We start from the raw sequence: 26,615 nt of genomic DNA on the forward strand, positions 1-26,615 counted from the left end.
TAGCTTAGAATCATTGAAAATTGACAGAAGCATAGTATATTTAGGACAAACTTTTAGCAGTGAAATCCTGTTTCTGATAAATCTTATGCAGAACTCAAATAAATAAAATGAAGTGGAAAGTATGAGCTGGTATGTGATTGTGTTTCTTTGTAGTGAGCAAATGGACAAGGTCAAGTAGATACAGCTCAGTTTATAAAAGGAGATCTTAATTAAGTGTGCCTGTTTTGTTTTTCATAATAAGAGGCCAGTATTATCAGTCTTGTCCATAATAGAATTATTTGTAAGTCTGAAAAATTTAGGTTCTGCATTTAAGGGAAAAAAAAAAAGATTCTTCAATGTAACAGGCTTCTCTAATATTCATCAGACTGGATCTATTTGTAGAGCCTCTAAATGATTACAGTTACCTGTCAAACAAGAAGACTATTTTTGTTATGTAAGCCATCACACAATCTCTAGATGGTAATTAAAAAAACATGCTCACACAAAAACTTGTACATAAATCTTCACAGAATCATTATTCAGTATAGTAACTAAAGGGTGGAAATGATCTTTAAATAATGAATGGATAAATACAATGTGGTTATATCCATATAGTGTGGGATATTTGGCAAGAAAAGGGAAAGAAGTACCACATTTGGTACACCTGGATGGCTCAGTCAGTTAAGCGTCTGCCTTCACCTCAGGTCATGATCCCAGGGTTCTGGGGTTGGGTCCCATATCAGGCTCCTTGTTCAGCAGGGAGCCTACTTTTCCCTCTGCTTGCCGTTCCTCCTGCTTGTGCTCTCTCTCGCGCGCGCTCATTTACTCGCTCTCGCTCTTGTTCTGAGAAATAAATAAATAAAATCTTAAACACTATGAAAAGAAGAAATACCACATTCATCACTACAACACTGATGAACCTTGAAAGCATGCTAAATGAAAGAAACCAGTCACAGGAGATTACATACTGTATTAGTCCATTCATATGAAATGTCCAGAATAGGCAAATCTATAAAGATAGAAAAATATGTAAGTGGTTGCATAGGGCTGGAAAGAAATGAATGATTGCTAATAGGTATGAATTTTATATAGGGGATGATGAAAATGTTCTAAAATTGTGATGGTTGTACAACTCTGTGAATAGAATAAAAATCATTGAATTGTACACTTTAAGTGTGTGTATTATATATGTAAATTATATCTCAAAATTGTTAAAGATGTATTAAACAGTCATTTAATGTGGCTTGTAAAGTTGTCTGATGTCAGAGGGTTATAGCTTTAGGCGGTTCTTGGTAAGTAAAATATTCATGACTATTGCCCCAGTTTCTTTCCCTTTTTTATGCTCCCCCTCCCAACCCCTGGGCATTTTTGCGAGAAGGGAGGTCAAAGAAAGAATGAAAATAATTCAGTTAGTAACACTTAGCCACTTAGCAATAGCTGCCCCAAAAGTTTTTAAATTGGGAAGAATATTTTTCCCTGAAAGGAGGTTTGTGAGATTTGGTAACCCTTAAGTTAGTTTATATTTGCTGATAGGTTTCTCATTTCACCAAACTACTATGTTGGCATTCCATGTAATTTTCTCTTAAACTTATTAGATATATTTAAGGGATAGGTAATTTTGTTCATCTCGGTAGACTGTGTGTGTGTGTGTGTGTAGTTGACACACCAGTGTTACATTAGTTTCAGGTATATGACATAGCATAGGCAGTGTAGTCAGTGCTATTGTGATGGTGTTGCATGAAGACTATCTTAAAGAATACAGTGCTAATGTTAAGTCAGATTAAAGTTTAAAACTGGGACGTTTTAGATATCTATTTAGTTTACTGAATACTAAAATAATACTAGATACTGTGAAACTTAAAATTGAAACAAAGCTTGCTGTTGCCCTTTAGTTTATGGACTGTTTGATTGATGTCATTAATGATTTTTAATTTCTCTTTTTTAATAGGTCACTACTGTTTTTAATGAAGTCACATCATCTTTCGATTTAAATCCTCAAGTGTTACAGCAGTTAGATAGTAAACGACAGCAGGTCCACATGACAGTTACAGAGACCAACCAGGAGTGGCAAGTGCTGCAGTTGAGAGTGCATACTTTTGCTGCATGTGCAGTTGTGAGTTTGCAGCAGCTTCCAGAGAAATTAAATCCTATCATAAAGCCATTAATGGAGACTATTAAAAAAGAAGAGAATACACTAGTGCAAAACTATGCAGCTCAGTGCATAGCAAAACTACTTCAGCAGTGTACAACAAGGACACCCTGCCCCAATTCAAAAATTATTAAAAACCTCTGTAGCTCACTTTGTGTGGACCCTTATCTAACTCCTTGTGTCACATGTCCAGTACCAACACAAAGCGGCCAGGACAATTCTAAAGGTATATATCTAAACCTACATTTGGGGTAGAGAATTAATCATTTAAATTTGTTTTCATTTACTATAGGCATCATTTAAACACAAATCCAGTTTATGTTAGAGCTTTTCCCATTTTGCATATATTGGTAATCAAATAACAACCCTCTAAACTCAAACTATTCATAAAAGACCTGATATTTCATATAAGATGACTGAAATCTATGAAACAGGTGTTAACCCTTCCCTCTCTTTCCAGATCATTTTAAAGTTTTACTGTTTATGGGGCTAGAAGACTTAATTGTATCAAATGTTGAATAAAAATTCTTCCTATAAAACTCTGGTTTCTCTAATTTAGTGCATGTCTTATAAGTGAACTCGCCTTTAGCAAATAATGCGTAGCCATTCTGATTTCATCTGGAAAATAAGAATTGCTCTCTGCAGGCTAGTATCAAGGACCAATGTTTCTTTACATGCCTTAGTCCTATATGATTTTTTTTGTTTGTTTATAAGATTTTGGAAAAGCAGATTATTCAAAATGCAATAAATTTACAACTTTGGCACAGTATAGGTCTTAAAAAAATGTGAACAAACTGAAAGAGAAAGTGGCATTTTGAATATTCTTATCTTAAAACTATAATAGGGTCAAAAACTAATGATGTAATGTATGGTGATTAACATAACATAATGAAAAACATTAAAAAAAAATACTATAATAGGCTAACAGCCTCTCTTCCTTCCCCCTGCCAACCCCTAATGTTATTTGAGCCGGTAACATTTTGCAGTGGTTGATGTTTCTGAATTTATGGTGACTGTGGACATTTCTTTTAGAACTTGCTTGCAAGTTTTTGTTTCTTTTTATGCCTAGAAGCAGTCATTCATTTTTTAAAAATATATACTTTGAAGCTTCAGAATCATTCTTGCATGTCATATTTCTTGTTAACATGATTCTACAATTTTATAATAAGTATGGTCCTATGCAAATATCAAAACATTTAACTTAATGTTGTAAATTATTGACTGTTTTATTACCATTTCATTGGCTAAAGAAAATGTCATTGGCTTATAAAAATTGAAGCTTAAAGACATAGTTTTAAAAATATGTTGTATTTGTTTTGGAGCAGGAAGCATTTGGTCACCTATATTATGCTAAAAAGTTATTTAACTTTTTTCCTTTTAGGATCCAACTCCGAAAAAGATGGGATGCACCATACAGTCACCAAACACAGAGGTATAATTACACTCTACAGGCATCAGAAAGCTGCTTTTGCTATCACAAGTAGGCGAGGTCCTACCCCTAAAGCAGTAAAAGCTCAAATAGCAGATCTTCCTGCAGGAAGTAGTGGAAATATCCTTGTTGAACTTGATGAGGTAAACAGTTGTTTTGGGTTTTTCTGACTACTCTGATTTTTTTTTTTTTTTTTTTTTTAAGATTTTATTTATTTATTTGACAGAGACAGCGAGAGCAGGAACACAAGCAGGGGGAGTGGGAGAGGGAGAAGCAGGCCTCCCGCCGAGCCGGGAGCCCGATGCGGGACTCGATCCCAGGACCCTGGGATCATGACCTGAGCCGAAGGCAGTCGCTCAACCAACTGAGCCACCCAGGCGCCCTGACTACTCTGATTTTTAAACAGATACCTTACAGATTGAGAGCTAAATTGTCATATGAGCCTCCATTATTTTATTTTATTTCATTTTTTTAAATTTATTTTAAAATTTTATTTATTTGACACAGAGAGATAGCGAGAGCAGGAACACAAGCAGGGGGGAACGGGAGAGGGAGAGGCAGATTCCCACCGAGCAGGGAGCCTGATGCGGGGCTCAGTCCCCGGACGCTGGGATCATGACCTGAGCCGAAGACAGACACTTAACAACTGAACCACCCAGGCGCCCCAAGCCTCCGTTACTACATTTTTATATTTTTAAGTGATAGAACTGGAATTAACCTTTTGTAGTACCCCCACAACATGATCCAGAAAAACTGTAAACTTCTTCAAATTTCTGGTGATACTTAATTTTTTTTTTTTTTTTAAGATTTTATTTATTTGAGGTAGAGTGAGAGAGAGAGAGAGCACAAACAGGGGGAGCAGCAGGTAGAGGAAGAAGCAGGCTCTCCACTGAGCAGGGAGCCCAATGGGGGGCCGATCCCAGGACTCCAGGATCGTGACCTAAGCGGAAGGCAGACACCCAACCGACTGAGCCACTCAGGTGCCCCTCTTGATACTTAATTTATAAGTGTCAAATAATTATCACCTGCTTGACTTTTAGTCAGCCTGGAATTTATTAAATGTGTGATATGAGGTGGGGATCTAAATTTATTTTTCCATATGAACAGCCAGTTATCCCACTATTGAATCCTTTCCTCTCTGATTTATAATGGCACTTCTGTTATATATCATGCTTCATATATGTGAGTATGTATTTGGGCTTTCTTTTCTGTTTCATTGGTGTACTTGTCTACAGTACAGTCTTCTTTAAGGACAATTAAAAAAATGTTTTTTGAGATGTTTATAGTCACAGTATTAACGGTGGAATGATGCTCTAGGTAGCTCCTTTGGTTGGCATGACATAGAAATTTACCTGAATTCAGCAATAAACTATCAATGCTAAAAGACATGTGTCTGATAGATTTCTGTAAAATATATTTTTTAAGTTTCTTTTTTAAATAAAAATTTTACCTTCTTACCTGTATTTCTTTTAAAATATTCTGTGAATGGGGGCGCCCGGGTGGCTCGATCATTGGGCGTCTGCCTTCAGCTCAGGTCGTGATCCCGGGGTCTTGGGATCAAGCCCCACATCGGGCTCCCTGCTCCGCGGGAAGCCTGCTTCTCCCTCTCCCATTCCCCCTGCTTGTGTTCCCTCTCTCGCTGTGTCTCTCTCTGTCAAATAAATAAATAAAATCTTTAAAAAAAAAAAAAATTCTGTGAATGAATGTTTTTTTCACTGATTCTATTCTTCCCATAATAGTTTTAATAAAAAATTTACTGTGATTTTGGTATTTATATCTCTATGGTTTACATAGTTCTTCCTTTACTTAAAAAGTAATTGTAAAAACATGTGCCTCTTTCTGGAGGGACAGTTTTTTTGTATTATAATGAAATTATTGCCAAATCAGAGGTTATTAATCTTGTGATTATACAGATGTTTTTATTGTATCCTTTAAGTGAATATAAATAAAAGGACAGATCATTTTATCTCCTTATCTTCTCCCTGGCTGGTAGGTTTCTTTGGGGCAGGGAGAAGGGAAAAAATCGTCACTTAGGACTATCTCTAGAAACTGCATATTCTTCTTTTCCTTATTTTTCAGCTCCAAAGAAGTATTTTACTTTGGCTGGAAAAATCTAGTTTGGGGTTTTATGCCCATGTAAATTTAATTATTAAAAGACATTTATAGTGATAAAAATGTTTATAGTTGCTTAATTGGTTAATGGTAACACCATGAATTCTTAGATGGTGACTTTTAAATTCTCTTGATAAAATTTCAAATCCATTATACTTTTTTAAAAACTCTCCTTTATCAACTAACATTTGATTTTAGGCCCAGAAACCTTATCTGGTACAGCGAAGAGGAGCTGAATTTGCCTTGACGACTATAGTGAAGCATTTTGGTGGTGAAATGGCAGTGAAGTTGCCACATCTCTGGGATGCTATGGTTGGTCCATTGAGGAATACAATCGACATAAATAATTTTGGTGTGTACATAGTTTTCTGAGTTGGACTTTGAAAAATTATTTGCAAGGTGATACACACTTAAATCAATATATTCTAATAGATGGAAAGTCCCTCTTGGAAAAAGGAGATGGTCCTGCCCAAGAATTGGTGAATTCTCTGCAAGTTTTTGAAACAGCAGCAGCCTCAATGGATTCTGAGCTTCATCCCTTGGTAACTAACTAATGCAGGTGTAGTTTTCTTCTAATAAAACAAGTGGTTTTATTAAAAAGTCTTAAGGCTTAAAATGTGTAACTTTGATGTCATCCCTAGTAATTGCATTTTCTTTTATGTGGTATAACTAGATTCCTTCTTTATTGACAGCACATTTCTTGGGGGCTTTGAGGCAGAATTTGGTGCATGAATGTTAGAAAACTCACTTTGGGAGCTTAGAATATGGAGCAGTGGGGACAGGGCTCTGATGACACAGAAGCCAGGTATAAACGGAAAGAAAGTTACAGCCCTATTAATTTATGCCATATTTAGTAATACAGCTCCAAGAAAGGAAGAGCACAGTTAATAAAACTTTTTCCTAAGGTAGGTGTAAAGGTAGAGGAAGTTACCTGCCTGAGATGAAGCTAGTTAGTGGCAAAGAAAGAACACTGATTTGTGTTTTTTTACTATTAACTAATTTCCAAAAAAAAATTGTGACAGAGGGAGGAGTAGAATAGACTAGAGAATTAAATGTCTGGTTTTTCCATAGAAGAAAGCAGTATTCTTTCCATATAACTACAGTAGGAACTCTGCAATTTACAGCGCTGTTACATGTGCTAGCTCCAATTCCGTATTGATATCTAACAGAAAAGGGTGAATCTAGGAGAAAGAGAAGAACCTTTTCTGTTTATATATATTAATGAAGTTTTATCTTTTTACTTGTTAAATTTCGCTGATTTATCATTAGTAGAGAAGGGCAGAATCCATCTGTATGCTCTCACCCTTCTATGATCAGCTTAACATTCATCTTAGCTCCAAGGGTAGTCTATTCAGCATGTACCTGACTCTCATTAAGGTTAATCCTGGTATTCCATGCAGCAGGCATTTATTAATGAGATATATCATGCCCTTGTGATCATAATGCCTATGGTAAGCCAGGAGGTTAAAGTGGGAGATACTTACCAAAGGATGGTGCCTGGAACAAGATCAGGATCACTCAACCCAGTGAATAAAAAGTATGTATTTAGGGGTGCCAGCCTGGCTCATTTAGTAGAGCATGTGACTCTTGATCTTGGGGTCGTGAATTCAAGCCCCACATTGGGCATATAGCTTACTTGGAAAAAAAACCCAAAAACAAAAACATATGTACCTAAACCTAAGCCGGAGCTACCAAACTGGGAGGGGACTGGTGATGTGTGGTGTCATTTCTCCAACCTCAGGAAAATCTTACAGGTACCTTTTAATGTGCACCCTGATGCCTTAAAAGGAACAGAGGAGAAGTTACGCACCTTTTATTTTAAAAAGAGTTTCAGTACCTTAGTTTGGATTTAGATTAATTTTTTATTGAGGATGTTTTGACAATAATGTTTGAAGTGATTAGAGATATTCTTGGATTTAGAGTCATTTAGAATATCAAGAACCTCTCAGTATGGGTTATAATAGTTATATTTTACACAGTAGGTCCCCTAATGAATATTCTGATTGTCTTGAACTTTTTGTTTTTAGTTGGTACAGCATTTGCCTCATCTTTATATGTGCCTTCAGTATCCCAGCACTGCAGTGAGGCACATGGCTGCTCGTTGTGTAGGCGTCATGAGCAAAATAGCTACCATGGAAACAATGAATATTTTTTTGGAGAAGGTTCTTCCATGGCTGGGAGCAATTGATGACAATATCAAACAAGAGGGTGCAATTGAAGCACTTGCATGTATCCTTTCTTCTTTTTACAAACTTTAGAAATTATTTTATTTAAGGATGACTAAAATAAAATTCATTAATTCATTTAAATGTTCATAAATAACCTGTCTTGTTCCAAAAACAAAACTACTCTGTTATATTTTATTTTGAAGTATCTTTATATTACATTATAAATACATTACAAATATATTTACATTTTATTTTGAAAATTTTCATACAGAGTTTTAAGAATTACTATTAATTTTAAGAGATCTTTTTTAATAGGCAAAATAATTTTAGGTACTTTATGAAATATATTTCTAGTAACTGATTATTGGTTTATAATCAGTGTTGTATTAATACTAATCAGACACTGTGTATGTAGTCCGTATTTTATAAACATACTGTTTTCAAAGTTCATTATGTGGGTGGAGAATGACTAACTGTAATAAATAACTAGAAATAAATATACAGGCAAGCTTTTTACTATGGGTACAGCATCCATTGACATTCTTTAACTCGAAGTATCTGAAAGATATTTCTAAGAGCAAGAAATATGGATGGAGATCAAATCAGTAGAAACTCTGGTTCAGAAATGCTGAAGATTGCAGGAGGACTGAACTTATTGGGCCCTGCTCTGTCCAGTTTATGATGGTCAAGATCCTGGTTGGAAATTTGGAATTAATCTTTGAGTGACATTGAATTGTGCTCCCTTGCTTGCAATGTAGCTCATTTTATTTTGGTATTGGAATTCTAGCAACTTGCAAGAATTTCTCTATGAGAAAAACCTGATTAAAACTTCCTCCAGCCAAACTAATGATGTAATGTATGGGGATTAACATAAGAATAAAAAAAAAAAAAAGAACAGAGGCAAAAAAAAAAAAAACCACTTCCTCCAGCCTCTTTCAGGTGAAAAACCTAATTTTATGGTCTTAATCAAGAGAAAATTACATAATATTTACAAAGGAGGAGCGGTGCACAAATGCTGTTACAATTGAATCATAGATCTTGAGAGACAGTCTATTCCCTCATGATATAGATGAGAAAATGGAGAAACATTTTAGAAGTTAAAGTCTTGATATATCCGTTTGTGAAAACATTTACCTCAAAAAAGTTTGAAAATTTCCTTAATAACTTACTCAGGTGTAATGGAACAACTGGATGTTGGTATTGTTCCATATATTGTCCTTTTAGTTGTGCCTGTGTTGGGAAGAATGAGTGATCAGACAGACAGTGTAAGATTCATGGCTACACAGTGCTTTGCAACACTAATTAGACTCATGCCACTTGAGGTAAGTTGAAATATTTGGTTTACAGACTTAATGTTTTCTATAACTTCATCTGTAATAATTGTAACTCTTTTAAAACAATGTCAGGTTAAAAAACCATTGTGAATATGTTTACAAGCATTAGGAATTTTATATTTTAATGGATATATATATTTATGTTTTTAACATAGGGTTTCAAGTAAACTATGGTACCTAAAAAAATGATCATTTATTGATGCTATTCTAGAAACAGAATTGTTCCTAAGTATCCCTGGTAACATCTAGGTAAAGATTCTGTGCCGACATTTACATGAAAGGTAAATTTGAGAGATGATAAAAGAAACTGTAAAAAGCAAATGAAGTGTCTGTGGGAGTATGGAGAAAGCAGACTAGAAGGTTGGTTGGAGAATTTTGGAGTATATTCATGGGCCGGAAATAAAATATGTGGCCAGTACAGGAAATAGAAGTGGCTTGAAGCAAGGGAAGGACCAGGACCCTGCCACCAAACTGCTTAAAATATTTTGATGGAATTTTTATAATTCAGGAAATAAGTAGATATACAGTTCATCCATGTTGTAGTATGTATCAGTACTTCCGTTTTTTGGCCAAATAGTATTCCATTGTATGGATGTGCCACGTTTTGTTTATCCACTCACCAGTTGATGGACTTTCGGATTATCACCTTTTGACTATTACAAGTAATGCTACTATGAACATGCACTTATAAGTCTGTGTGGATATATGCTTTTATTTCTTTTGAGCAGGTATCTAGAAATGGAGTAACTGGGTCATATGACGTTGAACTTTTTGCGAAATTGCCAAACTGTTTTCCAAAGTAACTGTACATTTTAGATTCCTACCATAAAGTATGAGCATAAGTTGGATAGCCTCTATAAAAAAAGGTTTGGCTGTGTCTGCTGAAGTTGAAGATTCCCATCCCAATAACCCAGCAAATTCACCCTGGATATATAGCCTAGAGAAATTCATACACATGTACCAAGACATATCTTCAAGAATATTGATCATAGCGTTATTTATAATAGTCTTAAGACCACTCAAATGTTCATCATTGGTGGAGTAGATATGTTAACTGGATGATAATGGTGATGATGATACTACGAAAGAATGAACAAAATAGAAACACAACAATATTAATTTTTTTTTTAAAGATTTTATTTATTTGACAGAGAGAGACAGTGAGAGCAGGAACACAAGCAGGGGGAGTGGGAGAGGGAGAAGCAGGCTTCCCGCCGATCAGGGAGCCCGATGTGGGACTCGATCCCAGGACCCTGGGATCATGACCTGAGCCGAAGGCAGACGCTTAACGACTGAGCCACCCAGGCGCCCAACAATATTAATCTTTAACATAAGATTCCCATTTTTATGAAGTTCAAAAATAGGTAAAGGTAGATGGGATGCATACTTAGGTGACAAAGGCATAAAGAAAAGTAAGAAAGAGGTTGCCATGAAAGTCGGTAAAGTGATTACCTCTTGGGGAAAGGAGAATGGGTTGTCATTGAGAAGGAGCATATGGAATCTTTTGTTTTGTTTTGTTTTGTTTTGTTTTTTGAGAGAGAAAGAATGAGAGAGAGAGCACATGAGAGGGGGGAGGGTCAGAGGGAGAAGCAGACTCCCCGCCAAGCAGGGAGCCCGATGTGGGACTTGATCCAGGGACTCCAGGATCATGACCTGAGCCAAAGGCAGTCACCTAACCAACTGAGCCACCCAGGCGCCCGAGCATATGGGATCTTATAGGATTATGGCAGGGCTGTTTTTATTGATCTGGTAATGGTTATAAAGTTGTTTTATAAAATTGTACATTTATTTATATATTTCTCTACATGGTTTATTCCACAATAAAAAGTATTAAAATAACTACCATGACAAAAAAAATACTAGACTATGGGCGCCTGGGGTGGCTCAGTCACTTAAGCGTCTGCCTTCGGCTCAGGTCATGATTCCAGAGTCCCAGGATCAAGCCCCGTAACGGGCTCCCTGCTGAGCTTCTCCCTCTGCCCTTCATCCTGCTTGTGCTTGCTCTCTCTCTCTCTCTCTCTCTTTCTCAAATAAATAAATTTCTTTGAGCAAAAGAGTAGATGCTGAAAACAGTATTTTAGGAAAATTAATCTAACAGCTGAAAGCAGTTTAATAGCTGTTTATGGATTAAAGTGGAAGTATCCCAAAACAGAGCCCAATCCACTGTGAGGTGATAAAGTCTTTTTTAGATTTTGCTTTTAAGTAATCTCCACACCCATCATGGGGCTCGAACTTAAAACTCTGAGATCAAGAGTCGCACGTTCCTCCAACTGAGCCAGCCAGGCACTGGCGTCTTTTTTTTTAAAGGAGAGACTAACAATATTTGATAAACAGATTGGCAAAGTAAAGAGACTTTGACCTTTAGAGATTAAAAGATTAGTAAAATTCTCTTTGATGTCAAAATTACAAGAACATGATCTGTAGTTTACTTTTGGCTATGATAGAAACACAGGGACCGGGGCACCTGATGGGCTCAGTTGGTAGAGCATACAACTCTTGATCTCAGGGTTGTAAGTTCAAGTCCCACGTTGGGTGTACAGATTACTTAAAAATAAGATCTTCAAAAGAAAAAAGAACAACCAAATTTATCTTCCCATCTTAACTAGAAGAGTACAATAAATCAAACAGTGGTATTCAGGTATTAAACAACAGGCAACACAGAATAGTGATTCATGAGAGAAGAGAAACAAATGAAGTGTCCTAGCTTGCTGCCTGGAGTGAGTTTCCAGGCCATAAGATAGGGAAGTGAAACCTAAACAGAGCCTCACAGCCTCACCAAGTTGAATGGTCATGAGTTCAGAGTGTAGGTAGGACAAGATGGCTAGAATTTGCAAGGCAGATGACCCAAGAAGTAGTAGCTGCACGAAAAAGAAACTCCAGAAGTCCGCACCAGGGCTGAGTATTCATCTGGGCATATTTATGTTTGAGACTAGGAGAAAGGATGATTGAAAGGCATAGGTGGCTCATAAAGGGCCAGGAGTAGTTTGTGTTTCCACCAAGCTGAATCAGAAGACCTTCCACCATTTAGAGTATTAACTACAGTCCTTAGAAGTATATTGCCTGTGTAGTGGGATCAAATTAGCCCTTGGCAAAATCTTTATTTGGACCTGCCTTAACAAAGTTTTAAAATAAGCCTTAAAAGAGGGATTAAAATGATTTCAAGTAACTTAAACTGGAATATATATTTTAATTGACTTTAATTGAAATTCTGTTTGCAGAATTTTACATTTCTTTCTCCCCCCACCCCCCCCAGAATTTTACATCTCTTAACTTTAGAGACACCACAGGGCAGTAGGACTCAAACTTTTTGGTCTGAGGATCTCATTACATTCTTAAAAATTGAAGACCCCAAAGAGCTTTTATCATATTTTCTATAATAGAAATTAAAACTGAGGAATGTAAAAATAAAAAATTAATTCATTTAATAAACCCATTAGATGTTACCATCAGTAACATTTTTAAATGAAAAATAACTTTTTTCTAAAACAAAAATAAGTTAGTGAGAAGAGTGATATTGTTTGACATTTTTGCATATCTCTTTTATGCCTGGCCTAATTATAGATAGCTTGATTCTTGTATTTGCTTGGGCATTCACTCTGTTGCAAAATATTTCTTGGGTTGAGGGTATAGTCAAGCCTCAGGGATAAGTAGTTGGAAAAGTGAGTAGCCTTTTCAAATAATTGTGGATATTCTTTTATCTGATAGCACACCAAAACTCAAAAGGAGAAAGCTTATTAAATTTATGTGCAGTGTGGAATCTAAAGTCCTATCAATGAATGTAAAATCTCTCTACGTTAAAATTTATTGGTTTATCTTTCACTTTCCAGTAGATCTTTTACCCATACATGTTTTTTTTAACATAAGTATTGGTCATTTGGAAAATACTGGTTCACTGAGTTATGTCAGTCTTTTAAAGTTGATATATTTCGTCATAAAATAGCAAAAAATCAGATAATATCACCAACAGAAATTCTTTTTAAATATTGGGACGCTTATACTTACGTTCAAGCTCACAATGCTGTTTCTTTTGGAAGATTGAATTTTATGACTGACAAGTTATGTCAGTTGTTTTCCTTGAAGTGACAGATTTATTTTGAGAAAAATGTTGGCCAAGTAGCCAAGTCAGAATAACTACAGTTTGTCAGTCCATTCAAGTAAAATTGTCTATGAAAAATGGCTCAGTCAGATCACAATTTAAACAGTCTTACAAGTGCTTTTCCTCAGCATATTGTATTTTGATAAGCAGCAAAAGTGCTTTATGTGAACTTCGCATTTTGTTGCACAGAATGTTAAAAAGATGTGCATTCAAGGGTTGAGGTCTAATAAAATTACTTTTACTGCTTTAAGGACATTCTTAAGTGAAACTGGCTTTTTAAAAAAAAATGCTGGTGCATGGCTGTAACACAGTGACTGCTGGTACGTTTAATGCTGTTGCCTTGATTCTTTCTGAGACATAAGCAGTTTTGCCCACCATTACTTTTGCAGCATCGGTGTAAATGTCAACACAGTGAAAAAAAGTAAACAATGTCTTTCTTTTATTTCTTTTATTATGAAGTAGTTTTGACCTCAGTGATTCTTTGAAAAAGTCTTGGGGATCCTGAGGAGTCTGCAGAGTACATCTTGAGAGCCAGTACCCTGGGGCATCATAACACTAAAATTGAGAAGCTCCAGTAACAGCATTGTATTTAAAATAAGTTATGCTGCCTCTTTATCAAGTAATGCCTGGTATGGGGAAGAAAGTTGTAACTGTGTTCTTTGAAATACCTCAAATGTGTTTATTTAGTAGTCCCATGGCACTTTTAATACCTGTCAAATTTAAACTATTTATTGTCCAGTCTTTAAAATTTTTTATTATTTATTATTGGGGCACAGTTCCTCTGCCCCCACCACCCCTGCTTGTGTGCTCGCTCACATGTTCTTTCCCTCAAATAAAATCTTTAAAAAATATATTACTTATTACTTTTATTTATTACTATTTTTGAATTATTTTTTCTCTATTATATTTTGATAAGATTTGAAATTATTCATAATCTGAGTATGAAAAAATTAACTGTGGTAAATAGTTTTAATACCCTTTAAAAAAAATCACTTCAGGCAGGCATTCCAGACCCTCCAAATATGTCAGAAGAACTAATCCAATTGAAAGCCAAGGAGCGACACTTTTTGGAGCAATTATTAGATGGGAAAAAATTAGAAAATTACAAAATACCAGTACCAATCAATGCTGAACTCAGAAAATATCAGCAGGTAAAGTTTTATACTTATCTTATAAATAGAGATTATTCCTTTCAATGTACTTTGAAGAGTTTTTAAAATTGACTTAATAAAAGCTTGTGTTTAGTGTTTATACCCATTTATTTCTCTTTTGCCTATAAAAATAAAGATTTTTGATCTGTGCATACATGTTTTACAAGAAAAAAATTTTTATGATCTGTTCACATTTCTAATTTTCCTCTTTCTCCCAACCTTTCAGGATGGTGTGAACTGGTTAGCATTTCTTAATAAGTATAAACTTCATGGAATTCTGTGTGATGACATGGGTTTAGGAAAAACTTTACAGTCCATCTGCATTCTAGCAGGAGATCATTGTCATAGGTAATTTAAAATATTATTTGTTAGAAAGAGCTTTCAGATGCTAAGAAATGTAAACAAGCCAGTTAATGCATTGTGTTTTATTGCTGTAAATTTAGGGCCCAAGAATATGCAAGATCAAAATTGGCAGAATGTATGCCACTTCCATCCTTGGTGGTTTGTCCGCCAACATTAACAGGTCACTGGGTGGATGAAGTAGGTAAATTTTGCTCCAAAGAATATCTCAATCCATTACACTATACTGGACCTCCTACTGAAAGAATAAGGTAAGAACTATACAGCAAAAAATGTTTAATCTTTTGCTTTAAGAACTTTAGGAGAAAATTTATTAAAAATAAACTCTAGTTTTTTTGGTTGTCAGAAACTTTCTTATTTAAGAAAGATGAGGGTGCCTGGGTGGCTCAGTTGGTTGGGCGACTGCCTTTGGCTCAGGTCATGATCCTGGAGTCCCTGGATCGAGTCCCGCATCGGGCTCCCTGCTCGGCGGGGTGCCTGCTTCTCCCTCTGGCCCTCCCCCCTCTCATGTGCTCTCTCTCTCTCATTCTCTCTGTCTCAAATAAATAAATAAAATCTTTAAAAATAAAAAAAATTAAAAAAAAAAGATGAATATACATTATAAAGATATAACCAGTGAGACTCATGAACGTTTAAGGACTTCAGCCATTTGGGTTTTCCAAGTATTTGACCTAGCAACCAAAGCCATTCTCTGTGCCCTTCTTGAGAACCTTGTGATCATAGCATATCTTTCTCTAAGAGCCCTCTAATCCCCAGAATGCTTTTGCTTTGAAGTGGCTGCTCTGGCTGCCCTGATACCATAGCACTGCTAGAATTCTATTAGCTTTATCCTTTTTCTCTTAAACTAGTACATCCTTTATGTTCTAAATACAAATTTTGAAGAGCAGAATTTCATTGATTTCAGTTCATCTTTTAAAGCATGGAGAGTCTTAGGTTGCTGATTAGTCCATAGATTTGCTCCCCCTCTGTATATGTAATAGCTAACATATGCTGAGCATTTATTAGCCAGGCATTATTCTTAGTAGTTTCACATTTATGTAAAATTGTGTATTATGTATTTGCACAATCACCGTATGAGGTATGGTTATTATTTTTGTTCCCAGTTTGCAGATAAGAGTCTAAGACATGGGGCCTGGGTCCAAGGTCATACAGCTAATTAAATGGGCAGAGTGAGGATTTGAATACAGGCAAGTCAACAGCTTGCACTCTTAAAAGAATTTAGTGTCAGAATTTATTCATTTAAAAGTACAGAAACTCAAACTAGCTTAAGCAAACAAGAAATTCATTAATTCACTAAATTGAGAATTTCAGGGGTGAATTCTTGCTTCAGGTACATCTAGGTGGCTCTCATTTGTTCTTCCTCCCCATACATAGCTTGTTTTATTGGTCTCTGCAATTGGTGGATAAGATGATCATAGATGGGAGCACCTGGGTGGCTCAGTAGGTTGAGTGTCCGACTCTTGATCTCAGCTCAGGTCTCGATCTTCAGGTCATGAGTTCAAGCCCTGTGTTGGGCTCCAATATGGAGCCTACTTTAAAAATAAATAAATAAATAAATAAATAAAAGATGACCACAGACAGTCTTAGAGCCACATTCTCTTAGCTTGGCAACTGGAGTAAACAGAGATCTTCCTTCTTTCCTCATGATTATATCAATACTGGAAATGACTGACTGGCCTGTTTGGGTCATGCTACCAAACCAGTCTTTGTGGTCAGGGGATAAAATATTGTGAATGGCTCAGCCTGATTCATTGCTTCATATCTTTGGTGATTATGGGCATTTGTGGCTCCTTCTCACCCCCCAGCACAACATGAAGTTTGGAAGGAATAGTGCCTTTAAGGAAGAGGTGTTAGCAAATTGTCCACCAGTTTGAATCAGGTACCCATCTCTTTTCTAGTCAGACTGAGTTAGGCTAACAAGGCCAAGTCAAAAGAAGAATGGTCTTCAAGTGGCAGGGTCATGGATGTAGAGTAAGCAGAAAGGAAAGTTGGGTTTAGTAGGCACATTGAAAACACCTTGTAAGATGGTAGTGGTAGCATCCCCCTTGAAATTATATTACAGACGTTGCAGGTTCCTTGCTTCGTAATGTTACTTCTTTTTAAATACAGGTTACAGCATCAAGTAAAAAGGCACAATCTGATAGTGGCTTCATATGATGTTGTGAGGAATGACATAGATTTCTTTAGGTAAGAATTAAAATTTTTTTCTTAAGAAAAACTTAGTATCAAATTTGAAGAGAGTTAATATTTTCCTGCCTGAAAGACTCTTCATATAGTTCTTGCCATATACTAAAAGATGCTAAATTTTTTTGCTTATTCTCCCTTAGAAATATTAAATTTAACTACTGTATTCTTGATGAAGGCCATGTCATCAAAAATGGAAAAACAAAATTGTCAAAAGCAGTAAAACAACTGACTGCTAATTATAGGATTATTCTTTCCGGAACACCAATCCAGGTAATTATTAACTGTTCTCTCTCTCTCTCTCTCTCTCTTTATATATTTGCCATGTGGAAAGAAGGCTTGACATTTGGCCGTGAATTAAAGAAGTATTTTTCTTTTTTTTTTTAAGTTTATAGGAATGATAATTTCCAGTAATTGTGTTTTATAATGGTTCATTTGGTATGTAACAGTATCTGAGCAAACCGGGTTTTAAAAAAAAACAATATGAAGGGATACCTGGGTGGCACAGTTGGTTAAGTGTCCCAACTCCTGGTTTCAGTTCGGGTCATGGTCTCAGGGTCATGAGATTGAGCTCCTGCTCAGCGTGGAGCCCGCTTGAGACTCTCTCTCCCTTTGCCCCTCCCCACCAAGCTTGTGCTCTCTCTCTCTCTCTCAAATCTTTTAAAGATTTTATTTATTTATTTGATAGAGCACAAGCAGGGGGAAGGGGCAAGGGGGAAAGGGAGAAGCAGACACCCCACTGAGCAGGGAGCCCAATGTGGGGTGCTATCCCAGGACCCTGAGATCATGACCTGAGCCGAAGGCAGACGCTTAACTGACTGAGCCACCAGGTGCCCCTAAAATAAATAAATCTTAAAAAAACAAAACAAAAAGGCAGTATGAAGAGCACTGGGTGATGTATGGAATTGTTGAATCACTATATTGTATACCTGAAACTAATACAATACTGTATGTTAACTATTCTGGAATTAAAATAAAATAAAATAATAATAAAATGTGATTTTAGGCTATGTAAATAGAAGGCTTGTGTCCAAAGTATGGGAGACTAATCAGACTTTATTCCACACTGGCCATTCTCCTTCTGTGGATGTACACCGCAGTCTGATTTAACATTGAAAAGCTAGAGCTGGTTCAGAGGGGAATCATCATATAGTAGAGGTGTGAATACCTGGGGTTAAGAGGGAATTGGAAGAGATTACAGAAGCTTGTGTTGGAAAAGGAAGGAGATGGGTAAATTTATAGAAATATTCTGATACATTTGAGAGGTTCTGTTATCTTCTGGAGGAATTGGTTGCAAATGTTCACATCTAGGTTGGATAGCCAGCTCTAATGGGAAGATACCCTTCATCATTCTCCAAAGAGTGGAAGGGTGAACACCAAGTGACCTCTAAGATTCCTTTTGATGCTAAAAAAATTTGACAGTTCTTTATTTACATCTCTGTTACTTTTCTTTTAAATTTATTTTTGGTGGTGGACTGATTATTATGTTAGGGTTTTGTTCATTAAGTGAACGCTTTTTGTTCACAATATTACTTTCACAACAAGTTTGTGGGTTTTTTTGTTTGCTTACAGGCCCTCTTTTGTTTCTCCCTTCCCCACTTGAACATTTTAGCTCTGAAGTTTATAAGGGTTTCTGCACTGAAGACCCATGGTAGCCCAGAGTTAGGAGGCAGAGCCTAAGTGGGATTAGAAGGGGAAGACAACCCACGATGAACCAGAGCCCCAGCAGGATGAAGAGGGCTTCTGGAAGGGCATAAGGGGGTGGGATGGTACCTTAGGATCCACACATACTGGGAATGCATCTAAAATGAAAAAATGCTGATTTTTTTTTTCTTTCTTCCTTTTTTAAAAATGAAACTTCAACAGTAGAATTGGAAAGAACCTGTGCCTGTTCGTCATGACCCTTGAATACTGGATAGACTTGACCTATAATGAAACTCTTCTAGGTTTTCCTTAAGAAATAGTGATGTTGACCAAGTTCTTTAAATCTTGCTATTAATTTTAGTGTCAAAGATAAAAGAATCAGAAACATACTCATCTTCCTGCTCTTCTGTTTATTACTTGATAGATGCCACCAGTAGGATTTAAACACTATGGACCAAGGCTTATTCTGGTGGAAGAGACTTGAGAATTCCACCCAATAGGATAGAATATTTTCTCCAAGGATACTGATGTGAATTTTACAAATTAAAATACGGACTTACACAATATATGTAAAAATGTGGTTGATTACCCCTCATGTATGTCATTATACTGGGCTTTCATTAATATTCCATTTTTCAAGTGTAAGGAAATAATCCCAGTACAAAAGATAACTGATGTTCCTTTCTTATGTTCAGAACAACGTTTTGGAGCTGTGGTCATTATTTGATTTCCTCATGCCAGGATTTTTGGGGACTGAACGCCAGTTTGCTGCTCGATATGGTAAACCTATATTAGCAAGTAGGGATGCTCGAAGCTCTAGTCGAGAACAAGAAGCAGGTATGAAAAAGATATGATTTTGTACCGTGCAAGTGACTATACCTTATTCCTAACTTTTTTGAGCCATTTTCTCTTACTGTTAACAGGTGTTCTTGCGATGGATGCACTGCACCGCCAGGTCCTGCCTTTTCTTTTGAGAAGAATGAAAGAAGATGTTTTACAGGATCTCCCACCCAAAATTATTCAAGACTACTACTGTACTCTTAGTCCTCTCCAGGTTAGATATCTGGTGATTGTGGTTGGTGGTGGTATGTTTATTAGGAGAATGCTTTGAATAAGCCATACAGGTATTGAATAAAGGGAATTAGACTTTGGTTTTATCACTCAAATCTAGCTTCTGCTTTCATAGACTTTAGGAATATTCTGTTCCAAACGTGTAGAGATAGGACTTGAATGAATCTGTTTGGACATGTGGATATACATTTGAATATATGCATTTTGAATATGGCATTAAAATAAAAGCCAGTATCAATCATAGTTGCTTTCTTATATGTTGAATTAATCGGAAAAATTGCAAGGTTAAACTGATAAAGAAATGAGCCAAAGTTTATAAGGGCCAAAAATCTGCCTGTAATGTTATATCTTCACAACAGCATTATAAATATTGTCAATCCCCATTTTTGCAAATAAGGAAAGAGAAGCTTAGAAAAGTTAAATAACTTGCTCAAGGTTATAATAAAATCAGGGCTGAGTTTCAAACCTGGGAAGTGGGACCGCATCCCTTTAAAAGTACTGTTACATTACCAGTAAGTTTTTGAAATAAGACTTAGGTTTTGTACAGTTGTGATTTTGTACAGAGACCATTATCAAAGGAATTTTTTTTTCCCCAAAGGAATTTATTGTATGCCTTTCCTTCTGTAGTATTTTGTGAGGGGAAACTGTCCCTTTTCTTAGTAATACATGGCCTATAGTCAGAATTTTCTGTTTTAATTTTAGGTTCTAGGTTAGTATGCATCCATCCATTTCAGTATTATGAGTTGATTTAGTATGATAAAATGAATTAAAGATATACAGACACACCCAGAAACTTAACTTTTTTTCCTCTCCTATCTATGCAACTTGAGTTAGCTTAGCAGGACACTAACCTAGATGCTGAGATCTCTGTGTTCATTTATATTATCTACCTCATCTGTCTGGGCCTCCATCCCTCATTTGTAAAAATTGGATTAGTATTCCTTGAAAGGAATATTTTAGGAGCAATGAGATGAAGACTGTTTGAAGTAAGTATAATAAAGAAAAGGTGCCATATGAAAAAAATCTATGGTAGGGGCACCTGGTTGGCTCATTCAGTAGAGCATGCAACTCTTGATCTTGGGGTTGTGAGTTTGAACCCCACGTTGGGTATAGAGATTACTTAAAAATAAAATCGTAAAAAAAAAATCCATGGTATGATGGTGTTATAAAACACATTTAAGTAGCCTGAAGGAGAGGAGCTGGGAGGGAAGTGACATTTGGCTTTATTTAGCATTCATGCATTTTTACACTCTGACTTCTGTTTTTTAGCACTCTAGATTTTCTTCCCTTTCATATTGTTTTAGCATGTACAAGGCAGGAACCCAGACCCCAAGGTAATGCTTCAACGTTCATGAGTTCTCCTTTTAGGTAGTAGTAGTATTCTCTTACTTCTTTTTACCTTTTTTTTTTTTTAAGTTTTATTTATTTCACAAGTAATCTCTGCACCCTACCTGGGACTCGAACTCACAATCCTGAGATCAAGAGTCATATGCTCAACTAACTGAGCCAGCCAGGCACCCCAGCAGTAGTATTCTTTTAAAACTTGGTCTTTTGGCATGTACTTACAGGGTACCACATAACTTAGAGAAGATTTTCTCATTTCTAAGGGTTCAGGTTCTCTTTTATTGGTAATGTATTTATTTTCCTCAACAGAGTGGAAAAATTGAGTCTAGGACTGTTTGATTAGTTTTTAATATTTTAGCAGCCAAGCTTAATGTGTTATGCTTGTATTCTAAATGTAATTTTAAGGAATTTACCAAGATGCAGTGGATAATTTGTAATCAGGAGTAAAGCATAGGTATCATACTTTCTTTAATGAGGGCTGGTTTAAATCACTGCTCTTACTGGCATTTGCTAGCTATGTTTTGAACAATTGAAAATAAATATACTTACTGCCTTTGTGGGGGTGCAATTTTACAGGTTCAGCTCTATGAGGATTTTGCTAAGTCTCGCGCCAAGTGTGATGTTGATGAAACAGTTTCTTCAGCTGCACTTTCTGAAGAAACTGAAAAACCAAAGCTTAAAGCTACAGGCCATGTATTCCAGGTATAGATTATAGTCTCCTTTTTAATTCTTGAAGAATCATATTCTTTTTTTTTTTTTTTTTTTTTTAATTTTTTTTTTTTTTTTTTTTTTAAAGATTTTATTTATTTATTTGAGCCAGAGAGAATGAGAGAGAGAGAGCACATGAGAGGGGGGAGGGTCAGAGGGAGAAGCAGGCTCCCTGCCGAGCAGGGAGCCCGATGCGGGACTCGATCCGGGGACTCCAGGATCATGACCTGAGCCGAAGGCAGTCGCTTAACCAACTGAGCCACCCAGGCGCCCTCATATTCTTTAGTGCAGCAATTTTTACATGGAATACTGAAGTATGGGCTTATTTAAGTTTTTTCAATATTGTATATACATTCTTGAAAATAAAAGGTACTAATTTATTTTCATATTTATAATTAGTAATTAATAAGTAACTTAATATTAAAATTATACAAAATGCAGTATATCTTTGTATATTACATGAAAAGAGTTTTAGAGAATCTTTTGCTTTATGTTAAAAAAATATTGGAATGCCTGCCATAAGGCAGTAATTTTTGTAAGCTCACGGGTTAATTAAAGCACAGGAAAAAACAAGCTCCTTCCCTTGTAGCGTTCAAAAAGGAGTAAGTAAAACACATACTATGTAAGAGAAAATAAAGCAGAGTATGGGGTTATATAGTATAGGAGTTGTGGTTTTTAAAAAGTAGGGGGATCAGGAATGGCCTCACTGAGAAGGTGACATATAAGCAGAGATCTGGAGGATTGAGGCATGCAGATATGTGGGGGGAAGTGATTTCCAGGCAAGGATACCAAAAGTACAGACATGTTGAGACATGTATGCCTCATGTGCTCAAGGGAATAGCAAATGAAAAAGAGAAAGTGTCAACTCAGTCTTTCTGTCCCTTTTGAAATATTCCACCATAGAAATCCTCCCCAAACCCATTTGCCACCAATAAATTAAATACTGTAACATTTTTAAAGACAGAAGAGGGGGAAAGGTAGTTGTGAAGGTTGATACCTCTCCCACAGTTTTTTTTTTTTTTTAAAGATTTTATTTATTTATTTGAGAGAGAGAGAGAGCATGAGGGGGGGAGGGTCAGAGGGAGAAGCAGACTCCCCGCTGAGCAGGGAGCCTGATGTGGGACTCGATCCCGGGACTCCAGGATCATGACCTGAGCCGAAGGCAGTCGCTTAACCAACTGAGCCACCCAGGCGCCCTCTCCCACAGTTTCTATCATAGTGTCCAGCAGTCTCTTGAGCCTTGTCAGTGGAGCTTTCTAATACAAATCTCAAGACCCAAATCATAAGCCAAGTAAAAGGCAAGAGAAAGAATGTAGCTGAATTAGAGAAAAGAAAGGACTGTATAGGGTTTCTTAAATACAACCACTTGAAATAACCACCTCATTCCACCTTCACCTCTCCCTGACTTGCTGAATTAGAATACTGGGTAGGGGAGAGATTTGCAGATTTATAAGGTCCTCAAGAAATTTTTATATCCACTGAAGTTTGAGAAACCCCTAGGAAATCTTTAGGAAATGTTGCCTTATTCCAGAAGCATCTGTAAGCATTATCAGGCACGTTGAGTGGGAAAGAGGTCTTTCTGTCATGAGAAGCTCATTGTCTAGTGAGGGAGAGAGACGTAAACTGTACAATTTATACAAGCTGTAAATGCCCTCATATACTGCACAAGAAGCACAGATGAAGGCATCCCAGATGAGATATTTGAACTGGTTCTTGAAGAATGAGTAGGAGTAGCAAGAAGAGGAAAAAAAGGCATTCTATGGATGGAATAGAATAGGAAAAGATATTGAGACACAGACATTTCTGGCATGTATGGACTTGTGTATACTTTTTTTCCCCCTTGAAGGCATTACAGTACTTACGTAAACTGTGCAACCATCCAGCATTAGTCTTAACACCCCAACATCCAGAGTTCAAGAGTACTACTGAAAAACTGGCAGTTCAGAATTCTTCTCTTCATGATATTCAACATGCCCCTAAACTCTCAGCTTTGAAACAGGTAAGTAGGTCTCATGAGTGTTAGATGTGTGTTACACATTCTTGATCTGTAACACTGGGCAAATTGGCTTTTCCAAGAGATTACTGAAGTGTTTACCATTTCTTTTATTTTTTAATTTGGTTTGTTCCATTTTTTGTTTAGCTTTTTAAAAAAACTGTGGTAAATATATATAGTATAAGACATGCCATTTTAACCATGTTTAAGTGTACAATTCTGTGTCATTAATTACATTCACAGTGTTGGGCAGCTATCGCCACTATTTATTTCCAAAATTTTGCCATCACCTAAACAGAAACTCTGTACACATTAAGCAATAACAACTTCCTATTCTCCTTTCCTCCAACCCCTGGTACCCTCTAATCTACTTAATATCTGTATGAATTTGCCTGTTCTAAATATATCATGTAGGTGGAATCACCCAATATTTGCGCTTTTGTGACTGGCTTATTTCACTTGGTTTTCAAGGTTCGTTTGTGTTTGTAGCATCTATTAGTACTTCATTTTTATGGCTGAATAATATTCCATTGTTATTATTATGTATATACCACATTTTGCTTATCGTGTTGATGGACACTTGGGTTGTTTCCACCTTTTGGCTATTGTGAATGATACTGCAATGAACATGGGCTAATAAGTATCTGTTTAAACAGCCCCTCTTTTCAGTTCTTTTGGATGTAAACCAAGGAGTGGAATTGCTGGATCATATAGAAATTCTATGTTTAACTTTTTCAGGGACTCTCAGACTTTTCCATGGTGGTTGTATTCCCACCAGCAATATGCCACGGTTCCAATTTCTCCACATTCTAGCTAGCACTTCACTTTTTTTTTTTTAATTGTAGCCATCCCAGTAGGTATGAAGTGCTTTCTCATTGAAAATGCCTTTTAAGTTCTTGGACCATTTTTAAATTGTGTAGTCTGTCTTTTGGTTGAGTTTTAAGAGTTTTTTTTATATTCTAGATATTAGGCCCTTATCAGATACATGATTTTGCAAATATTTTCTCCCATTGTGTAGATTATCCTTTCACTTTCTTCAATACTATTTTCCATGGTTTCTGATGAGAAATCCAATATAAACCTCACTGAGGATCCCTTTTACATGACGAATTCACCTTTCTCTTGCTGCTTTCAGGACTCTCTTTGAATGGTTTGATTGTAATATGTGTCAGTGTGGATCTCTGAGTTTTATCGGGAGCTGCCTACTCTGCCAGTTTGCTCATGTTGGTCTCTTGGAATATAGCTTTCAGAAACAGAATTTTTGAAAATTCTAAGATTTCAAAAGGTTAAACTTTTTAAAAGAACCAATTTCAAGCACCAAAATGTTGAGGCTAATACATTTAGTTCTAACTCGACTTAAAAATTAAGAGCTTACTATAAAATCTGGACTTTAGTAATTGTTTTTGCTTTCTATAGTTATTCTGGCCTAAATTTTTTTTTTTTTTAAGATTTTATTTATTTGACAGACAGTGAGAGAGGGAACACAAGCGGGGGGAGTGGGAGAGGGAGAAGCAGGCTCCCCGCTGAGCAGAGAGCCCGATGCGGGGCTCTATCCCAGGACCCTGGGATCATGACCTGAGCCAAAGGCAGATGCTTAACGACTGAGCCACCCAGGCACCCCTGGCCTAAATTTCATTGAGAATAACTAATGAAAGATTTTAGATTTCACGTGGGTTAATATAAAAAATGTTATATAATGACATATATGACATCCAGGCATGTATCCTTATATTACTAAATGTGAAAGAATGGATTTTTACCATAAAATGGAAGAATGACTATTGCCTTTAGATTGTTTATACATGGAATAGTTTTCTTATTTGACCAAACTAATTTTGTATGTAAAATGTTCACAGTTTTCTTAACATAGCTGATACACATTTTTTTTAAAGATTTTATTTATTTATTTATTTATTTATTTGATTGAGAGAGAGCATGAGTGGGGAGGAGGGACAGAAGGAGAGGGAGAAGCAGACTGCCTGCTGAGCAGGGAGCCCAACGTGGGACTCGATCCCAGGACCCTGGGATCATGACCTGAGCCGAAGGCAGACGCTCTACTGACTGAGCCATCCAAGTGCCCAACATAGCTGATACATTAAATAAAGCTATAAGATATACTTAGTCAAGGAATCAGCTAATTAGGTTTCCAAAAAAATGTTGAATTTCATCCACACTTTCATTATAGGCTTTAAATTATTTTTAGTTTATCTTTTTGCACATTACTTTTTCTCCCTGCAGTTATTACTTAAACTGATCTCTCATTTTAGAATACTTCTTGTCATTCTGAAGTGTCTGGAATTAAGATGCTTAGGAACTCTGCAGCTTAGGCCCAGACTGTTTCTGGCCATACCTATGGAGGGCTTTTCTAGAACCTCTCTTTTCCATTTTCCCAGTTCTTTTCAGCCATTGAGAGCAAAGGTTCTGTTTTAGGGAAGAGAGAACTAGCTTGTTTTCTTGCTTGCTTTCATCTAAAATATGTCTATTCTCTGAATTAGGGGGAGAAGTCTTATTTGCTTTTTAAAAATCTGCCACTAGTATAGAAACATGTTTATCAGCAAGTAATAGTGCCAGAATTATCTAATATTGCCAGAATTTTAAAATTTCAGGATACTGAAATGGTGAACTGAAACTGTAGGTGAAATTTAATGGAAATAAGCAAAGTCAGTTTTAAAAAGCTTAGATACAAATTCTGTCAGACTTGGCAAACATTTCATGTAGTGTAAAGTTGAGTTTGATTTGATGGCAGGTTCACTATAAACTTGTATGAATTAGTTACTGGTAAATAAAGCTCATATAATCTTGGGCGGGATTAATAATAGTATAATGGCCAAAATGAGGGCATCATAGTTTCACTTTTATACCTGTCACACCAAACTTTGAGTATCATTTATAG

The 26,615-nt window shown here is 36.3% G+C and overlaps 1 protein-coding gene across 5 annotated transcripts in view; it reads left to right on the forward strand.

Annotated features, from left to right (window-relative positions):
- Nucleotides 1–26,615, forward strand: part of BTAF1 (B-TFIID TATA-box binding protein associated factor 1) — a 111,140-nt gene that overhangs the window by 66,210 nt on the left and 18,315 nt on the right. For 4 of the 5 annotated variants that reach the window (XR_010412517.1, XR_010412518.1, XM_045878414.2 and 1 more), the window contains 15 exons: nucleotides 1,928–2,354; nucleotides 3,510–3,700; nucleotides 5,868–6,021; nucleotides 6,102–6,211; nucleotides 7,697–7,898; nucleotides 9,011–9,159; nucleotides 14,266–14,418; nucleotides 14,645–14,766; nucleotides 14,862–15,029; nucleotides 16,888–16,965; nucleotides 17,106–17,235; nucleotides 19,302–19,443; nucleotides 19,530–19,660; nucleotides 21,598–21,723; nucleotides 23,576–23,728. Coding sequence is in view for 3 of the 5 variants with exons in the window: in XM_045878414.2 (XP_045734370.1) it covers nucleotides 1,928–2,354; nucleotides 3,510–3,700; nucleotides 5,868–6,021; nucleotides 6,102–6,211; nucleotides 7,697–7,898; nucleotides 9,011–9,159; nucleotides 14,266–14,418; nucleotides 14,645–14,766; nucleotides 14,862–15,029; nucleotides 16,888–16,965; nucleotides 17,106–17,235; nucleotides 19,302–19,443; nucleotides 19,530–19,660; nucleotides 21,598–21,723; nucleotides 23,576–23,728 (2,436 nt within the window). In the remaining 2 variants the exon portion in view is untranslated. The remainder of the gene's footprint in view (nucleotides 1–1,927; nucleotides 2,355–3,509; nucleotides 3,701–5,867; nucleotides 6,022–6,101; nucleotides 6,212–7,696; nucleotides 7,899–9,010; nucleotides 9,160–14,265; nucleotides 14,419–14,644; nucleotides 14,767–14,861; nucleotides 15,030–16,887; nucleotides 16,966–17,105; nucleotides 17,236–19,301; nucleotides 19,444–19,529; nucleotides 19,661–21,597; nucleotides 21,724–23,575; nucleotides 23,729–26,615) is intronic. The other variant, XM_064595019.1, reaches the window with a different exon arrangement.

The sequence above is a fragment of the Mirounga angustirostris genome, unplaced genomic scaffold, assembly GCF_029215605.1.
Source record: "Mirounga angustirostris isolate CCGP_5_RB_7025 unplaced genomic scaffold, mMirAng1.0.hap1 SCAF_6, whole genome shotgun sequence".
NCBI classification, from domain to species: domain Eukaryota; kingdom Metazoa; phylum Chordata; class Mammalia; order Carnivora; family Phocidae; genus Mirounga; species Mirounga angustirostris.